The sequence below is a fragment of the Trichomycterus rosablanca genome, chromosome 13 (genome assembly GCF_030014385.1).
Source record: "Trichomycterus rosablanca isolate fTriRos1 chromosome 13, fTriRos1.hap1, whole genome shotgun sequence".
Taxonomy (NCBI): domain Eukaryota; kingdom Metazoa; phylum Chordata; class Actinopteri; order Siluriformes; family Trichomycteridae; genus Trichomycterus; species Trichomycterus rosablanca.
In genome coordinates this window covers 4,971,270-4,994,575 of record NC_086000.1, presented here as the reverse complement: position 1 = coordinate 4,994,575, position 23,306 = coordinate 4,971,270, and the positions used below count along the sequence as shown (strand labels likewise).

The 23,306-nt window shown below is 45.0% G+C and overlaps 2 protein-coding genes across 4 annotated transcripts in view; both read left to right on the top strand.

Annotated features, from left to right (window-relative positions):
* Positions 1–13,600, top strand: part of pals1a (protein associated with LIN7 1, MAGUK p55 family member a) — a 34,900-nt gene extending 21,300 nt beyond the window's left edge. For both annotated transcript variants that reach the window (XM_063007222.1, XM_063007223.1), the window contains exons 3-14: positions 2,031–2,239; positions 2,488–2,565; positions 2,710–2,859; positions 2,947–3,108; positions 4,177–4,254; positions 4,349–4,532; positions 5,800–5,871; positions 6,010–6,081; positions 6,272–6,439; positions 8,087–8,289; positions 8,383–8,493; positions 8,950–13,600. In XM_063007222.1, coding sequence (XP_062863292.1) covers positions 2,031–2,239; positions 2,488–2,565; positions 2,710–2,859; positions 2,947–3,108; positions 4,177–4,254; positions 4,349–4,532; positions 5,800–5,871; positions 6,010–6,081; positions 6,272–6,439; positions 8,087–8,289; positions 8,383–8,493; positions 8,950–9,126 — 1,664 coding nt within the window. In that variant the 3' untranslated portion in view covers positions 9,127–13,600. The remainder of the gene's footprint in view (positions 1–2,030; positions 2,240–2,487; positions 2,566–2,709; positions 2,860–2,946; positions 3,109–4,176; positions 4,255–4,348; positions 4,533–5,799; positions 5,872–6,009; positions 6,082–6,271; positions 6,440–8,086; positions 8,290–8,382; positions 8,494–8,949) is intronic.
* A 1,560-nt stretch (positions 13,601–15,160) lies between these two features.
* eif2s1a (eukaryotic translation initiation factor 2, subunit 1 alpha a) lies at positions 15,161–21,815 on the top strand. 2 transcript variants are annotated; one of them, XM_063007706.1, is made up of 9 exons: positions 15,161–15,252; positions 16,403–16,629; positions 17,489–17,753; positions 18,186–18,265; positions 19,262–19,413; positions 19,508–19,614; positions 20,403–20,500; positions 20,734–20,877; positions 21,504–21,815. In XM_063007706.1, exons 3-9 carry the CDS (start codon positions 17,513–17,515, stop codon positions 21,627–21,629), a joined length of 948 nt encoding a protein of 315 aa, XP_062863776.1. In that variant the 5' UTR covers positions 15,161–15,252; positions 16,403–16,629; positions 17,489–17,512; the 3' UTR covers positions 21,630–21,815. The 2 variants fall into 2 exon arrangements, with proteins under 2 accessions (XP_062863776.1, XP_062863777.1); XM_063007707.1 differs by lacking the exon at positions 16,403–16,629.
* Positions 21,816–23,306: the final 1,491 nt, after the last annotated feature.

Here is a 23,306-nt window from a genome sequence, read left to right as displayed (position 1 = left end):
TGCAGTGCTGAGAATGATCCACCACCTAAATAATACCTGCTCTGTGGTGGTCCTGTGGGGGTCCTGACCATTGAGGAACAGAGTAAAAGCAGATTAAAAAAGTATGCAGAGAAACAGATGGACTACAGTCAGTAATTGTAGAACTACAAAGTGCTCCTATATGGTAAGTGGAGCTGATAACATGGACAGTGAGTGTAGAAACAAGGAGGTGGTTTTAATGTTATGGCTGATCGGTGTATGCGCTTTTATCAATTGCATCGAAACTGCGCCATCTAGCGGGCATAATTGGCAGAGCCTGCAGCAGACACTAACTGACCACCATGTCTGCTAGGGCGGGATGACCGGACTATGTGGGTGGGGTCTTCGAACGCTGTGAGCCGCAACATACCCTCCTCGACTGCAATCAGGGATCAGACAAACCTTTAATATCAAAAAGGGGCGGGTATTTGTCTTCAAGATAAATAAGGTCACTTTGCAATCATGAATGTTTTCTCAAGCCGTGTGTGGATGTGTGGGAACGTGAGAGTAAATGAAGGTAAATTCCTGAGGAAGGGAGCGAAGGGCTCTGCGAGAGGGAGCTTAATTAAAAAAGCCTCTCATGAGACACTCACACACGTCTTAGCCCGGACTGACCGCATCGCACTGCACCACACCGCCAGACCACTTTTTTAGTCTAGCGACGACTATTCTTCCCTTTACCGAGTGTCTCTGATTGGTGTACGTTGTAAGAGGTCGTGTCGTAAGAATCTGAGATCTAACATCAGCCACCCACTTGGTTAAGAGGGATCCGGCTCCCACTTTCACTCCTCCTGTGTGAAGTGCTGTGCCAAGACATTCTCCACGTCCTGATCGCTCAGGAGGGAGGGATTTCCGAGCTAAACGAGGTTGTCACATGTCGGCTTTACTGCTTTCAGCACTTTAATAAACGTAGGTACTTTAATAAGACGATCGTGTTCGGTTGATCGGCCAGAACGTTTAAACGTCTGTTTAGGTTTTGATTAAAATACAGAGCAACCTTGATTTAACGGACCTCTATTTAATAGATTTCGGATCTACCAGACAAAATCTGCTGTTTTGTCAGGAGGCTCGCTTTGTTCTCGCCTTTTTCTGTGTTTTATGCTTCATTTTTGCACGTTTTAGCGCTTAGTTATGGCTTGGAAAGGCGAAAGGCAGTGCATCTAGGTATCGCTGATAACACCAATTTTAATATTTATATGCAGGTTTTACATTACATATTTACATTTTGTTCTTCGTTTACTGTTTATCGTATGTGCATGTTTAGCATTTTTGTGGATCGTAGTGCTGTGTTTTCGTATACACTGATCAGCCGTAAGATTAAATCAGCTAGGAGCACTTTGTAGTTCTACAATTACTGACTGTAGTCCATCTGTTTCTCTGCATACCTTTTTAGCCCCCTTTCACCCTGTTCTTCAATGGTCAGGACCCCCACAGGACCACTACAGAGCAGGTATTATTTGGGTGGTAGATGATTCTCAGCACTGCATTGACAATGACATGGTGCTGGTGTGTTAGTGTGTGTTGTGCTGGTATGAGTGGATCAGACACAACCAAAAATATCCAGCCAACAGCACCCAGTGACCACTGATGATGGTCTCGAAGATGACCGACTCAAACAGCAGCAATAGATGAGCGATCGTCTCTGACTTTACATCTACAAGGTGGACCAACTAGGTAGGAGTGTCTAATAGAGTGGACAGTGAGTGGACACGGTATTTAAAAACTCCAGCAGCTATGCTGTATCTGATCCACTCATGTCAGTGTCACTGCAGTGCTGAGAATGATCCACCACCTAAATAATACCTGCTCTGTGGTGGTCCTGTGGGGGTCCTGACCATTGAAGAACAGCATGAAAGGGGCTAACAAAGCATGCAGAGAAACAGATGGACTACAGTCAGTAATTGTAGAACTACAAAGTGCTTCTCACAGTAATTGAGTGAATTAACAACTGCAGGGTTTAATATCAATCAATCTGATATTCGATTGTGTGTGTGTGTGTGTGTGTTGGACAGATCTGGAGGAGCTTCTGATGTCTCTGAAGCAGGTCCAGCACTGTCTGGGTGACACTCAGAGTCAGGCCGACGTGGAGCTGGTGCTGCAGCTGGTGCAGAAGTCCGATTTCCAGAAGGCCTTCAACATCCACAACGCCGTGGCGCTGCACATGAACCGGCCCAGTCCTCCTTATCCCCTCACGGACCGAGCTCAAGGCCTCGTCCACGAGGTCAGCCTACGTTTACACTTCATTTACCACACATGATGAGCCACTCCATAGTGAAGCATAATGTTTTAATGTCATTTTCCTTTTTACAACCGCTTTATCCTGGTCAGGGTTGCAGTGGGTCCGGTTTTCTGTTTTCATTTCCCCAGACGGAGTTTATCACCATTCGACTCCTACATTGTTTTTCAACCCCAGTCCTTTTTGTGTGCTTTCCATCAATGACTCAAAGTCTCATTGCTTTTTTTTATTAGGTCCAGACTTTGCTTCACAGCGGCTCGCAGAAAGAAGGACTAGAACTGAGCACGCTGCTGAAAAGCCCTCACATGCAGGTTAGTCTCCGTCCCAGCTTTAATATCCTCACACGTACACAAAACTTGTCATTTTGGGCTGTGTCCCGAACCGACTAGGTGTGCCTGTGGTATGGCTACTATGCAAACCATGTTAACATAAGGTGCCTCGCTGTTTGTTTGTAGGCCCTTCTGTTTGCACATGACAGCGTGGCGGAGCAGGAGATGCAGCTAGAGCCCCTGGGTGCTCTCGACAGCTCGTGCGAGACCCTCACACAATGGGGAGGGGAGACCGTCAAGATAGTACGCATCGAGAAAGCGAAGGACGTCCCACTGGTAAGAAAATCCCACGATTACAATTCCGTTCCAGTCCGGTCTTTTTTCTGTACGATCTACATCTAGGACGTGTGTGTTTGCGTGCAGGGAGCCACGGTGAGGAACGACATGGACAGCGTGATCATCAGCCGTATCGTGAAAGGAGGCGCAGCAGAGCGGAGCGGACTCCTCCACGAGGGCGACGAGGTCTTAGAGATCAACGGGGTCGAGATACGCGGCAAAGACGTCAACGAAGTCTTTGATATCTTGGTATGAGGGGCAGTTTTAGCCTAGTGGTTAAGGGACTGTACTAGTAATTTAAAGGTTGCTGGTTCAAACCCGGCCAGGTTGGACCCTTGAGCAAGACCCTTAACCCTCAAATGCTCAGACAGTACACTGATCAGCCATAACATTAAAACCACCTCCTTGTTTCTACACACACTGTCCATTTTATCAGCTCCACTTACCATATAGATGCACTTTGTATTTCTACAATTACTGACTGTAGTCCATCTGATTCTCTACATGCTCTCTTAGCCCCCTTTCATGCTGTTCTTCAATGGTCAGGACCCCCACAGGACCACTACAGAGTAGGTATTATTTAGGTGGTGGATCATTCTCAGCACTGCAGTGACACTGACATGGTGTTGGTGTGTTAGTGTGTGTTGTGCTGGTATGAGTGGATCAGGCACAGCAGCGCTGCTGGAGTTTTTAAATACCGTGTCCACTCACTGTCCACTCTATTAGACACTCCTACCTAGTCGGTCCACCTTGTAGATGTAAAGTCAGAGGCGATCGCTCATCTATTGCTGCTGTTTGAGTCGGTCATCTTCTAGACCTTCATCAGACGCTGCCCACGGTGTGCTGTTTTCTGGATATATTTTTGGTTGGTGGACTATTCTCAGTCCAGCAGTGACACTGAGGTGTTTAAAAAGTCCATCAGCGCTGCTGTGTCTGATCCACTCATACCATAACAACACACACTAACACACCACCACCATGTCAGTGTCACTGCAGTGCTGAGAATGATCCACCACCTAAATAATACCTGCTCTGTGGTGGTCCTGTGGGGGTCCTGACCATTGAAGAACAGCATGAAAGGGGGCTAAGAGAGCATGTAGAGAATCAGATGGACTACAGTCAGTAATTGTAGAACTACAAAGTGCTTCTATATGGTAAGTGGAGCTGATAAAATGGACAGTGAGTGTAGAAACAAGGAGGTGGTTTTAATGTTATGGCTGATCGGTGTATACTGTCACAGTAATGTAAGTCGCTTTGGATAAAGCGTCTGATAAATGCTGAAAATGTAAACGTTAACTTTTAAAACTGCATCCACAGGCGGAGATGCACGGCACGCTGAGCTTCATCCTGATCCCGAGCCTGCACACGAAACCCCCTCCTATTAAAGAAACTGTGGTGTGTTCTCTATCCTATATCGACCTAAATGGCGAGATATGGCTGCTCATAGTTGCTTGTGTTTGATTCTTCCATCTGTTTGGCTTTCATCCAGGTGCACGTGAAAGCACATTTCGATTACGACCCCTCCGATGACCCGTACGTGCCATGCCGGGAGCTGGGCCTCTGCTTCCAGAAGGGCGATATTCTGCACATTATTAGTCAGGACGACCCCAACTGGTGGCAGGCCTACAGAGACGGAGACGAGGACAATCAGCCCCTGGCTGGACTGGTGCCAGGTGAATGACAATACCAGTTTTGAAGAATAAAGCTCTTTAACCTTTCAGTTCCATTAGATGTAGAACTATAAAACTACATTAACTTTTGAATTTTATTTATTATTTTTACAGTACGTCCACCTAAAGTTAACACACATTGACTTTGGACTTTGTACTTTAAACTTGCAGGCAGTAGTTTGGGGAATGCCCTTTTTTCTTTTTCAGTACAACTGTGTCCCCGTGCACAGTGGCTGCACACAGCTCATTCCTCAACCCCATTAAATCTGGGGTTGCCCAGCCCCCTTTTTATATATATAATGAGCTAACCCACGCCCCCCTGACATGTGGGCAGCAGCCGTATGCATCTCGTCACCTACTGTTTGACAAGTGCAATGCGGATCAGCACCGTGTACGGAGAGACACACCCTGATCAACGCACTCTTTTCCCGTGTCCAGCCGGCAGAGGTCGTAATTGCATTAGTTATGAGAGAGTCCCTATCCGGGTTTGATATCCCACCCCTATCTGAACAACAGGCAAACGTTGTTCATGTGGCTGCTCAGCCCAGCCGGCAGGCAGAGTTGAGACTCGATACGATGTATACGAACGAGATCCCAGCTCTGGTTCCAGCATGTGTTTTTACCGCTGTGCGGCCCCCGCCCCTGTGAAAAGTCACTGTTCTTTATTTATTTGTATTAATCATGCAGTCAGACAGGGACAAAAACATGGTTAATATACACAGATTATCCAAAACATTAGGACCACCCCCTCAAAATTTTATTTTTGTAATTCTTAATTTATCAAAGTTGTGCATGGCACGTTAAACGTTGAGCTGATTTTGATAAGGGCCAAAACGTTACAGTCAGACAACTCGGTTAAAGTCTCTCCGAAATAGAAGGGGGTGTCCAAAGAGGGACAAGCCAAGAACTGCTGACAGGCCAGAGAACATAAAGGTCATGGCGACTGGTACAGACCAACAGAAGAGCTACTGGGGCTCAAATTGCAGGTCATTTTAATACTGATGATAAAGTGAACTTTTTGTGTACGGGGCTACGTGGTCACAGGTCAGTCAGAGAAATCGAATGAATGGAGCAAGGTTGCCTGGTCATCTCCGAGTTTATGTGGGCAGCCGGGCATCAGATTACAGTGTATGAAGAGCATGTACATTAAGCGAGCGGTCCTTATGTTTTGGCTCATCAGTGCATTTAGTGCCAGGACAAGACTTCATACAGTTTTAGCTGTTCTAAATAATAATGAGATGTTTATTAATATGATAATTTATCATTGTAGGCAAATGCTTCCAGCAGCAAAGAGAAGCCATGAAGCAAACGATAGAAGAGGATAAAGAACCTGAGAAATCAGGTTAGTAAACACACACACACACACACACACACACACACACACACTTGTTTCTTTGCCTAAAACCTGTCTTATTATGTCTTATTCCTTATTTGTCGGGATATTCAACCTATTTTGCTTTGTACATCAATAAATGATCAGGAAAACTGTGGTGTGCCAAAAAGAACAAGAAAAAACGGAAGAAGCTGCAGTATAATGCGAACAAAAATGACGGTAAGTCACTTTTTACTTTTATTTTTTAACCACATATGGTATAAATTAAGAAATCTGCCTTATTATTTATACATGTTTAGAATTTTGTCATTATATTTATTTATTTATTAGGATTTTAACGTCATGTTTTACCCACTGCCGCTGAGTTACTTTTCAGCCCAACTTTCTTATTTCTTATTCTGTCATCTAGACTACGACAATGAAGAGATCCTCACCTACGAGGAGATGGCACTGTACCATCAGCCAGCCAATCGCAAGCGCCCCATCGCTCTGATCGGCCCTCCCAACTGTGGACAGAACGAGTTAAGACAGAGACTGCTGTCTAGTGAACCCGAACGCTTCGGAGGCGCCGTTCCTCGTGAGTGTTATCTACGATTGACTGGAGATTTTATGTGTGTGTGTGTGTGTGTGTGTGTGTGTGTGTGTGTGTTCTGATCATGAAAAAAAATGCATAATCTGTTCTGACTGTGTGAATGTGTGTGTGTGTGTTTGCTTCTTAAACATGGTATGGCTCCTTTTATTAAAGGTAAAATGTAATATTCAGTGGATTCATAAAGTATTCAGACCTCTTGACCCTTTGCACACTTGTACAGAATCAAAAAACAGAAATTAGGACCCCGTGCTGTGACTTTAAATTGCTCGAGTGCATCATGTTTTCTTTTAGTATGCCGCTGTTTCTTGGACTCGCAATTTTTAAGCTTGCCGTGATGCTCAAAGTTCATCTGATTGAACTCTGACCCAGTTTGCCACTGACTTTTTCAAAGCGCCTCCAATGAGCAGTAATAATTAAGAGAAGTTTAGTGTTTCTTTGTTTCGTTCTTTTAATACATTAAACCATGTTAAGCTTTGACTCTCTGGGAAAAGCTGATTCTTTCTCGAGCTATAACACAAGTTTAAAAGTGAAACAGTGAGGAAAATACAGATAAACACAGATACATGTGGAGCTTTCAGAGTGAATCTGACTGTTATTCCTCACAAATGCAGATTCGTCTCATATTAGCATTTTCATGACGTTTTACAGCACCGCTCAAGCTGAAAGGTAATTTGCGCCGAGGCTCAAAAAGCTTCTCATGTGAATGCACCCTAAGATGTGTCTGCAGCTCAGCTGGAGTACAACTATTGCTTTTTAATTTAGTTGGACACGGACAAGAAAGAGACAAAAGTGTCAAACCCATGAAGTCCAAGGATATTTGTATATCTGTGATCCAACTGTGGCAAGGCATAGATTGGGGCAAGGAGATAAAGCAGTATCTAAGGCTTTGAATGCTCCCAGGAACATGGTGGCCTCAATCATTTCGAAATGGAAGACGCTTGGCACAACTTTGAGTCCTTTTGGAGTTGGCCGTCCAGGCAAATTGGGCATCATCGAAAGTCTGATGCGAAGATGGTGAGAAGCTCTTGAACAGACGGGCATCCCTGTAGCACATCATACTTCGGGCCTTTATGTGCAAACAAAGCCACTTTTGAGTAAAATGCACACAACGACCCTTAAGCAAGGCAAAATCGAACTATTGACAGAACAGCAAGCACTGTGCTTGACGAACAAGAGGCCTTGCATATCACCTGTCTAATATTATCCCTAGTGTGAAATGTGGTGGTGGTAGCAACATGCCATGGGGGTGCTTCTCAAAGCAGCAGATTAGGAGACTTGTAGGAATTCAGTGATGTATTAACGCAGGCCGATTTAGGAATAACGTTGAAGGGAAAACTCCTCTAGAGCGCTTAAGCTAACAGCCAAAATGCCTCTGGAGTGGCTTCGGACTCTTAGGGCCCAGTCGAAGCCCAGGCTTGAACCCTGAGATTGCAGTTTATAGACAGTTGATGTACAATCTGACAAAGCTTGAGAGGATCTGCCATGAAGAATGGGGTAAATTGCCCAAATCAAAGTGTGCAAAGCCTGTAGACACAATAATAAAGTGTGCAAAAATTCAAGGGTCCGAATCTGCTGTAAGCGTCTTCACTTCCATCCCAACCAACTGTAGTAAGAGACCGCTTTCCCACACAGACACCACGCGGAACCGGCGGGACGGCGAGGTCAACGGGCGCGACTACCACTTCGTCTCGCGGCAGGCCTTCGAACTGGACTCGGCGGCCGGCAAGTTCATCGAGTCCGGAGAGTTCGAGAAGAACCTGTACGGCACCAGCACGGACTCCGTGCGCCAGCTCATCAACGGCGGCAAGATCTGCGTCCTGTGCCTGCACACTCAGGTGAGAGAGCGAGAAAGGGCGGGGACACCGGGCCGACGTCACTTCTCCTAGGTTCGTTACTTGACCGTTGACGTTTCTCTGCTTTCTTCTCAGTCTTTGAAGGTATTGCGCAGCTCGGACCTCAAGCCCTATATTATCTTCATCGCGCCGCCCTCCCAGGAGCGACTGCGCGCCCTCCTGACGAAAGAGAACAAGAACCCAAAGGTAAGGCTTCCCACGGATTTTCCTACTGTGAAATGTGGTGGTGGTAGCATCATGCCATGAGATGCTTCTGTGGTTGCTTCTTATCACCTGCTGCTTATCACAGAGCTGTATCATGTATAGAGATACACGCTAAGCTCCATGTGACCCCCCCCCCCCCCCCCCCTTCCTTTTCCAGTCACACAATCATATCTGTCCATGACACGTGTCCAACCTGTGGTCGGTCCTTATCACCCAGCAGAGGTCGTAGTTGCATTAGTTATGAGAGAATCCCTATCCGGCTCAATAACCCACCCCTATCTAAACAAAAGGCCAATCGTTGTTCATGTGGCCGCTCAGATGTATTCGAGATCCCAGCTCTGGTGTTGACCTGAGTGGCTATGTGTTAAATTCTTAATCTAAACACGTTACGCTGACCACGCTCTAACGCCGCCTTATTTCCTTCATTGTCTTTTGAAGCCCGAGGAGCTGAGGGAGATCATCGAAAAAGCCAGGGAGATGGAGCAGAACTTCGGCCACTCGTTCGACGCCGCCATCGTGAACACAGACCAGGACAAAGCCTATCAGGAGCTGCTGCGTCTCATCAACAAACTGGACACGGAGCCTCAGTGGGTCCCTTCGTCCTGGCTGCGCTGAGTAAAGGAAGAGGTCGTGCGCGGGCATCGGTCGGTCGGGGGGTTCTACGACCGGACGTGCGATCATGTGCCGAGTCGGGATACCGTGTATCTACGCTACACTGCAACCTGAACACTCGGACAGCTGAATATATTCACATTCCGGCGCTACGTCAATAATGTACCAGCACTTGGTAGCAGCAATAGAATTCTATACTGCTTTGGATGATTATTTATGATTGTAATGTACCTGATGTGTTTAAAAAACCTCAAGGGTTGAACTTCATGGGTCTCGACACTATAGTCACTTGAAGGAATAACTAGGAACTGCCCTCATTTCATTTTCAGACAGTTACATTAGATTAGGACTGATCGAACGGCCTCGGCCTGCTCTCTAAGACCTCATTCGAACCTCGGCTGGCTGTCCTCCGATTGGCCTGTTGTCAGACTGTGCACTGTGAAACCTGAACGAATGCAAATGTGCCCACGTGAACCAGCGATGACATCAAAGGGCCACATTTGAATAGCCTGTAGGTTTAAAGCTCAAAGGTTTGGGTCACTTTTGTACATAGGTGAAGTCTGTTATGGAATAAGATACACTTGTTACTGTTGGGCCCTTGAGCAAGGCCTTTAACCTTAGCCAGACAATGGTTGACCCTGTGCTCTGACCCCAAGCTGGAATACATGGAAAAATGATTTAAAGCTAGGTGGGTAGCACTGTCGTCTCACAGCAAGAAGGTCCTGGGTTCGATCCCCAGGTTCTGTGCGGAGTTTGCATGTTCTCCCCGTGTCTGCGTGGGTTTCCTCCAGGAGCTCCTGTTTCCTCCCACAGTCCAAAAAACATGCAGTTAAGGTTAATTGTAGACACTGAATTGCCCTATAGGTGAATGGGTGTGTGTGTATGTGTGTGTGCTTTGCGATGGACTTACCCCCACCCACCCCAGTTTTCTCCCACAGTCCAAAAACATGCAGTCACGCGGTTACACGAACCTGATTAGTGCATTGCAAATTAGTAGTAGGGGTAGCTCACTGGTTGAGGAACTGGACTAAACCCCAGTTTCCTCCCACAGTCCAAAAACATGCAGTCAGGTTAATTGGAGACACTGAATTGCCCTATAGGTGAATGGGTGTGTGTGTGTGCCCTGCGATGGACTGGCGCCCCGTCCAGGGCTCCCTGATTGGATAAGCGGTTAAGAAAGTGAGTTGAGTGTACACCTGTATTCGTATAAATGACAAATATAGGCATTCGTTTATCATGATCAGGGTTGCAGTAGGTCCGGTGCAAGGCAGCCCATACAGGCTGTGAATCAATCATGGTGCTTTGGTCACCTCCACACCTTAACAGAAGCCGATAATGACAAGAAGGCCTGCTTCGCGATCGACGTTCCGATTCATCCCAAAGTTTCAGGGCTCAGTGCCGGCCACTGGAGCTCCTCTACGTCAGATTGAAATCACGTCTTCATTTACCTCGCTTTGCGCACAGAGGCGCAGTCACGACTCGCGCTATGATTAGGAGAGGCGTGCACATTCTATCAGATCTAACGACTTGCACCTCCTCATTTGCATTTGTTTCCTATCGTTGTGAGAAAAAAGAGCAGCATGGCAGTTTCGATCACGCATCAGATGCCCATATTCCAGTTTGCATTGGAGTTCATGAGACAGGCGTACGTACCCTAGACAATATTTGGGCAAGGGTATGAAACCTGAGGCTCTTGATCTAACGTCCGTGGCTAGACTGTGTTCGAACTTGTCACATGACTTACTGTTTTAAGGATAACCGCAGCAGGGGATGGGATGTTGTGGTCTGCAGATAGAACAATGTGTTTCTATACACCGATCAGCCATAACATTAAAACCACCTCCTTGTTTCTACACTCACTGTCCATTTTATCATCTCCACAATTACTGACTGTAGTCCATCTGTTTTTACTCAATGTCAATGAGGCAGGACCACTACAGAGCAGGTATTATTTAGGTGGTGGATGGTTCTCAGCACTGCAGTGACCCTGACATGGTGGTGGTGTGTTAGTGTGTATTGTGCTGGTTAGGGAACTGGACTAGTAGGGGTAGCTCGCTGGTTAAGGAACTAGCTCACTGGTTAGGGAACTGGACTAGTAGGGGTAGCTCGCTGGTTAAGGAACTAGCTTACTGGTTAAGGAACTGGACTAGAAATCAGAAGGTGGTCGGTTTAAGCCCATTGAAAAGCTGGGATAGGCTCCAGCACCCCATGACATCAGCTCACGATAGTAAGCAGCACCACCTAGTGGAACTTCAGTTACATGACCATATTAGTTACATGAACCTGATTAATAATAAGTGACTACTGTAGACAAAAAAGCAAAGTAAACAATAAGATTGTTTACTGAGATTGCTCACAGAAGTAATCAGTGGTTCTGAAGGACGGGTAGCTCACTGGTTAAGGAACTGGACTAGTAGGGGTAGCTCACTGGTTAAGGAACTGGACTAGGAGGGGTAGCTCACTTGTTAAGCAACTGGACTAGAAATCAGAAGGTTGTCAGTTCAAGCCCATTAAAAAGCTGGGATAAGCTCCAGCACCCCTCTGCAACCCTAACTGGATAATCGGTTAAGAAAGTGAGTGAGTATTTACTGAGGATGCTCAGTAATGGAATTTGTTTGTGAATAGGGTAGGGGTAGCTCACTGGTTGAAGTACTGGACTAGGAATCAGAAGATTGCCGGTTCAAGCCCCACCACTGCCAAAGTAACCACTGCTCAAATTGTGTTGAGTCATAATTGTAAAGACAATAATTATAACACTGACACAAATGAGCCCAGACTCAGTACTGTGTATGGACTTAAATATTCAGTCAAGTGTACTAGTAGGGGTAGCTCACTGGTTAAGGAACTAGACTAGTAGGGGTAGCTCACTGGTTAAGGAACTGGACTAGTAGGAGTAGCTCACTGGTTAAGGAACTAGACTAGTAGGGGTAACTCACTGGTTAAGGAACTAGACTAGTAGGGGTAACTCACCGGTTAAGGAACTAGACTAGTAGGAGTAGCTCACTGGTTAAGGAACTGGACTAGTAGGAGTAGCTCACTGGTTAAGGAACTAGACTAGTAGGGGTAACTCACTGGTTAAGGAACTAGACTAGTAGGGGTAACTCACCGGTTAAGGAACTAGACTAGTAGAAGTAGCTCACTGGTTAAGGAACTGGACTAGTAGGAGTAGCTCACTGGTTAAGGAACTAGACTAGTAGGGGTAACTCACTGGTTAAGGTACTAGACTAGTAGAAGTAGCTCACTGGTTAAGGAACTAGATTAGTAGCGGTAACTCACTGGTTAAGGAACTGGACTAGTAGGGGTAGCTCACTGGTTAAGGAACTGGACTAGAAATCAGAAGGTTGTCAGTTCAAGCCCATTAAAAAGCTGGGATAGGCTCCAGCACCCCAAACAAATTGGTAGCTCACTGGTAAAGGAACTGGACTAGTAGGGGTAGACTAGAAATCAGAAGGTTGTCGGTTTAAGCCCCACCACTGCCAAAGTAACCACTGCTCAAATTGTGTCGAGTCCTAATTGTAAAGACATTAATTATAACACTATGACACTACATAATTGGACTAGTAGGGGTAGTTCACTGGTTAAAGTACTGGACTAGGAATCAGAAGGTTGCCGGTTCAAGCCCCACCACTGCCAAAGTAACCACAGCTCAAAAGTTTCGAGTCATAATTGTAAAGACATTAATTATAACACTATGACACAAATGAGCCCAGACTCAGTATGTGTATGGACTCAAATATCCCAAATCTTCCAGTCACTTAAATGCTGTATATTTAAGGACGCTGCTTTTACCTTCGACTCTAGACTGTGTGATTATAATCATCACATCAATGCTGTGTGTACTTGCTGTGTGTATATTTGTCTATGTGTGTGTGTGTCGCAGTATTCCCCAGCACTTCCCGAACTCAGAAGTGTGAACAGTATTGGAAACAGTATTTCACAGCAATACACTCGGGTTCACCAACCGAGCACAAAAGCAGTCCGGCCCTCGTCTGTCTCGTCTGCACGTCCTCTGCTGTACGTGAACCCTCGTCGGCCAGAAGCTCACACGTCTGTAGGACCTGTCCTGCGCGTCTTCCTTTCTCAGACTCGTACTTGTATATTTGATACTGTTTGAAGGACAAGCTGTCACTGGAATGCAGAAGGGCAGGTTAGTATTACGTTCTGTCGCCTAAGCACACACTGGAAACGGCTTCACGGACTTCTTCTGGACTGGTTCCATCACGCTATACTTTATAAACAGATGATTTATTTTATATCTGACGTACATCCGAATCTCTGGCGGTTTAGTCTTACTCAGTAATGTTTGCTCCTGCAAGCCAGGCCACGTTCCTGATGGGATGGTGGCTGGTTTATCTACACACCAGTTAACTGGAAGTAAAAGTAATGAATGTAAAAATAGAAATCACACCATTATGTTTGGAAACTGTTTTTTTTGTATGGATTATACATGTGAATTATTAAAAACCTGATCGATCGAGTTTGGTTTTCTTTCTGTGATGCTAAGAAACGGATTTAAACAATCAGAACTTTACATGGTGTCCAATGTTTCAATATTTTTATTATTAATAATAAGTTATTAACTAAATAACTTCTACACTCACTGTCCATTGTATCAGCTCCACTTACCATATAGGAGCACTTTGAAGTTCTACAATTACTGACTGTAGTCCATATGTTTCTCTGCAATGGTCAGGACTCTCCCAGGACCACCACAGAGCAGGTATTATTTAGGTGGTGGATCATTCTCAACACTGCAGTGACACTGACATGGTGGTGGTGTGTTGTGCTGGTATGAGTGGATCAGACACAGCAGCGCTGCTGGAGTTTTTAAATACCGTGTCCACTCACTGTCCACTCGATTAGACACTCCTACCTAGTTGGTCCACTTTGTAGATGTAAAGTCAGAGACGATCGCTCATCTATTGCTGCTGTTTGAGTCGGTCATCTTTAAGATCTTCATCAGTGGTCACAGGACGCTGCCCACGGGGCGCTGTTGGCTGGATATTTTTGGTTGGTGGACTATTCTCAGTCCAACAGGGACAGTGAGGTGCTTAAAAACTCCAGCAGTGCTGCTGTGTCTGGGCCACTCATACCAGCACAACACACACTAACACACCACCACCATGTCAGTGTCACTGCAGTGCTGAGAATGATCCACCACCTAAATAATACCTGCTCTGTGGTGGTCCTGATCATTGAAGAACAGGGTGAACAGATGGACTACAGTCAGTAATTGTAGAACTACAAAGTGCTCCTATATGGTAAGTGGAGCTGATAAAATGAACAGTGAGTGTAGAAACAAGGAGGTGGTGTATTTCATTTTCATGTTTTGCTACAACTTTATCCTGGTCAGGGTCACAGTGGAATTGGGTTTCTTGGAATCACTGGGTACAATGCAGTGACACACCCAACCAGAATGCGTTTCCATGAAAGGGTGAACATGGTCTGCAACAATGCTTAGGTAGGTGGTACGTGTCAAAGTAACATCCACGTGGATGGCAGGACTCGAGGTTTCCCAGCAGAACGTCGCCCAAAGCGTCACACTGCCAGAGTGCATCCTGGTGCCATGTGTTCCCCAGGTAAGCGACGAACACGCACCCGGCCATCCACGTGATGTAAAAGAAAACGTGATTCACCAGACCAGGCCGCCTTCTTCCACTGCTCCGTGGTCCAGTTCAGATGCTCATGTGCCCATTGTTGGCACTTTTGGTGGTGGACAGGGGTCAGCATGGGCACCTTGACTGGTCTGCGGCTGTGCAGCCCCCATACACAACAAACTGTGATGCTCTGTGTATTCTGACACCTTTCTATTAGAACCAGCATTAACGTCTTCAGCAATCTGAGCTACAGTAGCTCGTCTGTTGTATCGGACCGGTCGCCGGTTTACCACTTTTGATAGATACTGACCACTGCAGACCTGGAACATCCCACAAGAGCTGATGTTTACTCCACTGCACTAGATGGTGATGTTTCTCTCTCTGCAGCCTCATATTTCCTTTTCCGGGTGAGGTTCCCCCCCCCACGCTGGTCTCCTAACAGTCAAACAGAAGTGAGGAGCCTCTGTATCTGTCAGTATTGATACCGCTACAGAAGTCAGCCATTGTTCTGCTGTTTGGTTTCTCTATAAAGGTGAGTTTAATGAGAACGGTACTATTTCTTAACGAACCTGTGTGGTAATAGCAGCTCCTCAGTGACTAGTTCTGAGCTTTCTTTTTGCACGCGTTTCCTGTGGCGCACTGCTATTGGTTTACGTGAATGACAGAAGGTCTATTAGTCAATCATAGAGCAGAAGTTAAAGGTACTAGCCAATCCAACACAGAGGGCGGGGATTTGCCGGAGTACGGGTGGGGGGAAAGGCTGTCAATCTTAGCTAAGTTAGCAGAGCGACTTTTTAACAGCTGTAAAAATGTTGACGAATTTTTATGAACTTTTTTGTAATTAAACGTCTAATAATTGTTAATTATGAACAAAAATGTGCTTTTATTATCATTTTAAACCTCTCAAGGTTTTAACCATATGTAATTATCTAGCCAACATTTAAGCTTTCTTAATAAATAAATAAATATATATATATTAAAATGTACTTAAAATTTCTTCAACCTTTTTTAACATGGCTGTTCACCTACAAAGCAAGGTGTAGGTTGACAATGTGAAAGAAATGGTTTAATGCCTTTACAAAGCCAAGAACTTAAACGTCATTAAACAATTCTGGGATGACTTGGAACCCTGACTGCGAGCCAGGCCTTTTCATTCCAAATCAGCACCTGATCTTTCAACTGCTCATTTGACCGAATGGGAACATATTTCCACAGACACAGTCTAGAAGGAAGGGAGAATAAGCTCTTCGTATCAATGTAAGTGGGCGGCGGCTCGGTGGGTAGCACCGTCACCTCACAGCAAGAAGATCATGGGTTCGATCCCCAGGTGGGGCGGTCCAGGTCTTTTCTGTGTGGAGTTTGCCATTTCTCCTCGTGTCTGCGTGGGTTTCCTCCCACATCCCAAAGACGTGCAAGTGAGGTGAATTGGAGACACTAAATTGTCCATGACTGTGTTTGATATAACCTTGTGTAATGAGTAACTACTGTTCCTGTCATGAATGTAACCAAAGAGTAAAACGTGACGTTAAAATTCTAATAAATAAATAAATGTCGAGTACTTTTTGCAGTAAAGCAGCCCCATATCATTATTGTCCCATCTCCATACACTCCGATTAGTGTAAATGCTCAAAGTTTAATGGTGGTTTGTGTGACTTGTAGCTTTATTTACTTTTTTAATTTAGTATCTCCAATTCACCTCACTTGCACGTCTTTGGACTGTGGGAGCTCCCGGAGGAAACCGCCCCACCTGGGGATCGAACCCATGATCTTCTTGCTGTGAGGAGGAAACCCACACAGGCACACAGACTTCTTTTTGAGATGGCATCACAAAAGTGGTCACAACAATGAGTTAACCCTCACTGCAAATCCTTTCAATCAGGGGTTATGGTCCTGCACTATTGTTTGGAAGGTTAGAGGTCGTTCCATCTTAACTGTAACTTGCTTTAAGAGCATTTGAGAGCATTATGAGATTATGAGAGCATTTGTTAAGACAGGTGTAGCCTACTGGTTAAGGTACTGGACTGGTAATCGAAAGGTCGCTGGTTTAAGCCCTGTCACTACCAGCTTGCCACTGTTAGGCCCTTGGGCAAGGCCTTTAACGCTCAATTGCTTAGACAATATACTGATCAGCCATAACATTAAAACCACCACCTTGTTTCTACACTCACTGTCCATTTTATCAGCTCCACTTACCATATAGAAGCACTTTGTAGTTCTACAATTACTGACTGTAGTCCATCTGTTTCTCTACATACTGTTTTAGCCGGCTTTCACCCTGTTCTTCAATGGTCAGGACCCCCACAAAGCAGGTATTATTTAGGTGGTGGCTCATTCTCAGCACCGCAGTGACACTGACATGGTGGTGGTGTGTTAGTGTGTGTTGTGCTGGTATGAGTGGATCAGACATAGCAGTGCTGCTGGAGTTTTTAAATACCGTGTCCACTCACTGTCCACTCTGTTAGACACTCCTACCTGGTTGGTCCACCTTGTAGATGTAAAGTCAGAGACGATCGCTCATCTATTGCTGCTGTTTGAGTCGGTCATCTTCTAGACCTTTATACCCATGGAGCGCTGTTGCCTGGATATTTTAGGTTGGTGGACTATTCTCAGTCCAGCAGTGACCGTGTCAGTTTAGGCTCATCTTTATGGACTGCCTGCTTCCCTAAATACTGAAATAGATCTTCTAGAAGTACATATTAATGTATTGCATCACATTTATGTAGTGTTGGTAATTAAGCATTTTCCTTTTGTGTGTATTCATTTCTTAGTGATCCTGCATCGAGACATTAAGGATGCCCGGGCTCAGCTGTAGATTCTACCAGCACAGGTTCCCCGAGGTGGACGACGTGGTGATGGTCAACGTGCGCTCCATCGCCGAGATGGGCGCCTACGTCAGCCTGCTGGAGTACAACAACATCGAGGGCATGATCCTCCTCAGCGAGCTTTCCCGTCGACGTATCCGCTCTATCAACAAGCTCATCCGCATCGGCAGGAACGAGTGTGTGGTGGTCATCCGAGTGGACAAAGAGAAAGGTACTGGCTTTTCTTGTTGACCCCCCATTTTTCTCCTAATTTGGTCGTGTCCAATTACCCTGATTGCATCCTCCACTGATTCAACCCTCCAGCACTGACTAAGGACGCTTCTCAACTGACAAACGCCCCCTCCGACGCGTGCTCAGTACAGACTGCATTTTTCACCCGCACGAGTCGAGTTTATATATACCGATCAGCACTGTGCACGGAGAGCCACACCCTGATCAGGATTATTCCTCAGCCGTGTACCGGCGCCATCAATCGACCAGCACGGGACTTGCCCCTAACCCTATGAACAACAGGCGATCGTTGTTCACGCAGCCGCCCAGCCCAGCCGGGTGGCAGAGCTGAGATTAGATACGATGTATTCGAGAACCCAGCTCTGGTGCATCCGTGCTAGTTGTAATAACGTCCGTTTTTGTTTGCCCGCAGGTTACATCGATTTATCCAAGAGGAGGGTGTCGCCGGAGGAAGCTATGAAGTGCGAGGACAAGTTCACAAAATCGAAAACTGTAAGAAACGCATCTAATTAAATCATATTTATGATCTGATGTTTTGTTTTATGAGTTTGACTAACAAAGTCACAAAGGTAGCATAACATATAAGGATATTTTTAGTTTGAGTCCCATAAATTCCTCTAAGGCTTGTTATTTTAAGTAATAATGAGGGTGGCTGCTGTTATACACAGAATAATGATTCCCCTAATGCTACATTGTTACAAATTCCATTACTCCAGTACTAATGCCAGTCAATGCCAGAATGCAATCAATCACTGTCCAGTCAATCAATGGACTGTTGGGCCCTTGAACAAGCTGTACATCGATCAGCCATAACATTAAAATCACCTTCTTGTTTCTACACTCACTTTCCATTTTATCAGCTCCACTTACCATATAGAAGCACTTCGTAGTTCTACAAATACTGACTGTAGTCCATCAGTTTCTCTGCATGCTTTGTTACCCCCTTTCATGCTGTTCTTCAATGGTCAGGACCCCCACAGGACCACTACACAGCAGGTGGTGGATGAAATCTGGATTCAGGATTTGTGTTAGGACCATTAGCAATCTCATGTATACTTTTGACATATCAATACCTTATTATTGGTCACATGACCAGAGGAACTACAGGAGCTGGTAGCAACTTACAGCTGAGAGTGTATACATTATGAGCAATTGAGGATTAAGTGGCAAGCTGGCAGATGTAGGGCTTGGAGCAGCAACCTTCCGATTACTAGTATTGTACCTGTAACTTAACCTTGAGCTAGAGTAGAGTATCAGATACTTCAGAATGGGCTGGTGAAACGGCGGTAAAATACGTTAGCACACCAGAGCTGGGATTTCACCAGAGCCATCCGGCTGGGCTGGGCAGCCACATGAAGGACGATCGCAGTTGCACAGTGGCACTGAAATTCATTCAACCCTTTCCCTCCCTCAGACACAGCCAATTACGCCAGTTAATGATGTTTATGACTGATTAAACCGTGGTTCTCCTGTGTGTGTATCATGCAGGTGTACAGCATCTTAAGGCACGTGGCTGAGGTTCTGGAATACACCAAAGACGAGCAGCTGGAGAGTCTGTTTCAGCGCACGGCCTGGGTGTTCGATGAGAAGTACAAGCGGCCTGGATACGGTGCCTACGATGTCTTTAAACAGGCAGTAGCGTAAGCATCCTTATTCCTGTCGATGTCTGTGAATCACCTGCTGGTCATATTCCTACCAGTGTTTGTAACATTTATTACCTGCTGTTTTTACCAGGGATCCATCCATTTTAGACGACTTAGATCTGACTGAGGAACAAAGGACCGTTCTTATTGAGAACATCAACAGACGACTCACTCCTCAAGCAGTCAAGATCAGAGCAGGTGCTTTTTATTGGCTATTTTGCTCATAATATATTAAAAGTGAATAATGCTAGTATTAACAGGATCCACGTGGGCTCGGAAAGCCTTCAGAAAACTGTCGTCACTTAACGCAGTCCGCCACGGCATCAAGAAAAGCAAACTGCTCTGTGGTCAGACGAGTGCACATTTGGTCAGCCCTGTAGCAGGCATAATTGGCTTCAAGTCTGCTGGTTGGGGAAAGACAGGACTAAGCGGTGGTGTGTGGGGGGGGGGGGGGGGGGGAGATTATAAACACTGTACAGAAGGTGGAGGAGCGCAGAGATCGGGACGTTGCTACCAGTATGCGAAGCCGTCCTCACACGCAGATCCACCGAAGTATGGGAGAATAAGAAGGGATTGGTGAACTCCGCACACGTCTGAGGGAGTGTGTGTCAGGTGAATGTACACCCCTCCTTGGATGTCGTCGGGGTCCCCAGCAGCGGATCGACTACGCTAAATTGGGAGAAGAAGGAGGTAAAATGCATTTAAAGCTCGTTTTTAGGAAAGAAACAAAAAGGACCATCCAAACTGTCGGTCATGGTATGGTATGGTATCATGCCCAGGGCATGGATGATTTGCATATATGTATATTGGGACACAGTTCCAGGACACAGGTGGGTTATACAGTATGAGCAGCATATTACAAACGGGAGTGTTTGGTGGAAGCTTTTATATTGGTAGCCTTTTTTACATAAGAAAACTAGAGGTAGAATAAATGAATTTACATATTATTAATATGTATTAAATAATTACTGTGTTTTATTTGACAGACATTGAAGTGGCTTGTTATGGCTATGAAGGTATTGATGCTGTGAAAGAAGCCTTGCGGGCAGGTTTGAACTGTTCAACAGAAGCAATGCCCATCAAGGTAAGCTCTTGAAAGACTCGAGATATAGAATATTTACAGTTAGCTGCACTGTTCCTACTTCCTACTTGTTAATTTTTATGTATATCTGTATAATATGAACTATTTTTATAGTTATTCAAAATCAAATATGTATCTAAGCTTTGTCATGCCAATAAAGCTACATTTAAGTTTGGTGGTTGGCCTACGATGTAAAAGGTATTTAAAAAAAAAAACCTTGACAACTGTGTCCTCAGATCAACCTGATTGCCCCCCCTCGATACGTAATGACCACAACCACACTGGAGCGCACAGAGGGCCTGTCCGTGCTTAACCAGGCTATGACTGCCATAAAGGAGAAGATTGAAGAGAAGAGAGGGGTATTTAACATTCAGATGGAGGTAAGTTTAGGTCTAGTTAGGAATGACTTGTGAGATAAAATAATAAAGGTAAATAAGGATACTTCAAACTCAGGGCAGGACCTTATTGGTTAAAGACAAAATCTTATTCAACACCAACTGGTCCTGTGTGGAAAAGCAACTGCCCTTTTTAACATGATTACTGGTTAGGAGTTGTGGCTTACTCTTCAGCCCCAATAAGACGTTTCTGCCCATTTAAGGACCTGAATTTAGGGACAGCAGCATCCCAATGGGGATTCTGGATCCATTTAGAGGTCTTAGTCTTGTGCTCCAGGTTGTTGTATTGTTAGATAACCCAAATTCAATTGAGCTTCATATTACAGCATTAGGATTTTTGGGTGGAGAGCAGAATTTGTGGGTCCTTCAATTGTGGCAAGTCACTTAGACTCTTAAGCAGCAAAGCATCCACACATCATGAGACTTTATCTATTATGTTTACCTGCTTGTACTGTATATTGCATATTATAGCCCTCTTCACTTTGCCTAAAAGGTCTGGCAGTGCCCAACTGCAGATGTTTAGTCTAATCAGACCTAATTATGGATTACATTTGAATAATTGGTACTTTTTTTATGCTAAGAGCTCATTGTTTGGCATGCCAATGTTTTAGGCCAAAGTGGTGACGGAAATCGACGAGACGGAGCTGGCGAGGCAGCTGGAGAGGCTGGAGAGGGAAAATGCAGAAGTGGACGGAGATGACGACGCAGAGGAGATGGAGGCCAAGACTGAGGACTAGTCTGGAGACGAAGTGTTGAGACAGAGCTTGCCAGAAATTTAAGCGTTATAAAATACTACAAATACTGAAATAAGGACTGATTAAGACTGCGGGAATGGACTTTGGACAGAGACTAGTGTTCTGCTCTGCTTGGAGGAAACATGCCTTTGTTTTTATTTTTATTTCAAATAGAGCGTTTTACACAGATTATTTAGATGTTTTTAATATGTAAAGGCTGTTTTCTTTGCGTTGCTAATATGGGGGATAGGTGGCTTTTCCAGTCCCCAGCCTAATACAATCAAGCTGTCTTTTATCAGAAGCTTCCCTAATATCATACCAGAAGTTCTCAACTCAAAAAGCTTTGGATTTGATCCTCAACAAACAGTAAGACCTCCAGTTTTGGACCAAAACTAACACACCACCACCATGTCAGTGTCACTGCAGTGCTGAGAATGATCCTCCACCTAAATAATACCTGCTCTGTGGTGGTCCTGGGAGAGTCCTGACCATTGAAGAACAGGATGAAAGGGGGCTAACAAAGCATGCAGAGAAACAGATGGACTACAGTCAGCAATTGTAGAACTACAAAGTGATACTATATGGTAAGTAGAGCTGATCAAATGGACAGTGAGTGTAGAAACAAGGAGGTGGTTTTAATGTTATGGCTGATCGGTGTATGTCTTGACTAGGATTGACTATGACTGTCCAGGATGTATTCCTGTCTTGTGCCAAGTGTTGACGGACAACCATACGTTGTCATATATCATGCTTTATGCTTTTTATTCAGAGACAGTTCTGTACTGCAGACAGACCAGTCCAGCACCTGTGCTCTTTTACTTCAAAGCCTTTTTTTTTACCCAAAACCTTCAACCCATTCTTGCTTGTAAAGACTGGAAGATTACAGGAAGAAACCTTGAGAGGAATCAGACTCAGCAGGGACCCATCCTTCTTGGGTGGTAAGTAATTGGTGCTCGGGTGGCGCAGCGGTAAAATAAGCTAGCCCACTATTGACTGATGCTGAGCTCTGTGGTTTGAATCTATGTGGTGCTGTTGGCTAGCCATGCATCTTCACAGATCTGTTTAACTATCAGACATCAGAAAGGGCATACGTGGTAAAACTGCCAAATCAGGAATGCCGACCAGAATGATCCACTGTGAGAAGACCCTTAAAAATCGTCAGCAACCGGAAATAATGACGTTTTATGATTATTTATTAAGATTTTAACGTCATGTTTTACACTTCGGTTACGTTCATGTGTGTTCTCCCCATGCCTGTGTGGGTTTCCTCCAGGAAATGACTCGATGACTTTTAAGTCAGGTTATTCGAACGCACTACTTAGACAGCGATTCCATCGGGTTTCGCAATTAGCATTTAGCATCTTGCCATTCAAACCAATGGGATGGGGTGGCACAGCGCGCTAGCATGTCAACTAACGTCCCCCTTTGTGTACCGAAAACGGTTACATTCTCTGACAAGCCCGAACTTGCAAATAAAAACACTTGTACAAGTTTATACAAGTTAAAAATCAATAATAATTTATTTATGTTTGAAAATAACTTTCCCTTCACCGTCAGCCATGTTTTTATTATTTTTCTGTGAGAGAAGAGCTGCCGCACTGAATTCTGGGATTGCTCTGATCACTAAGGACGCTTCCGATGCTCGTTCTTGAGTTAAAATAACATTGAAATTTCAAGATG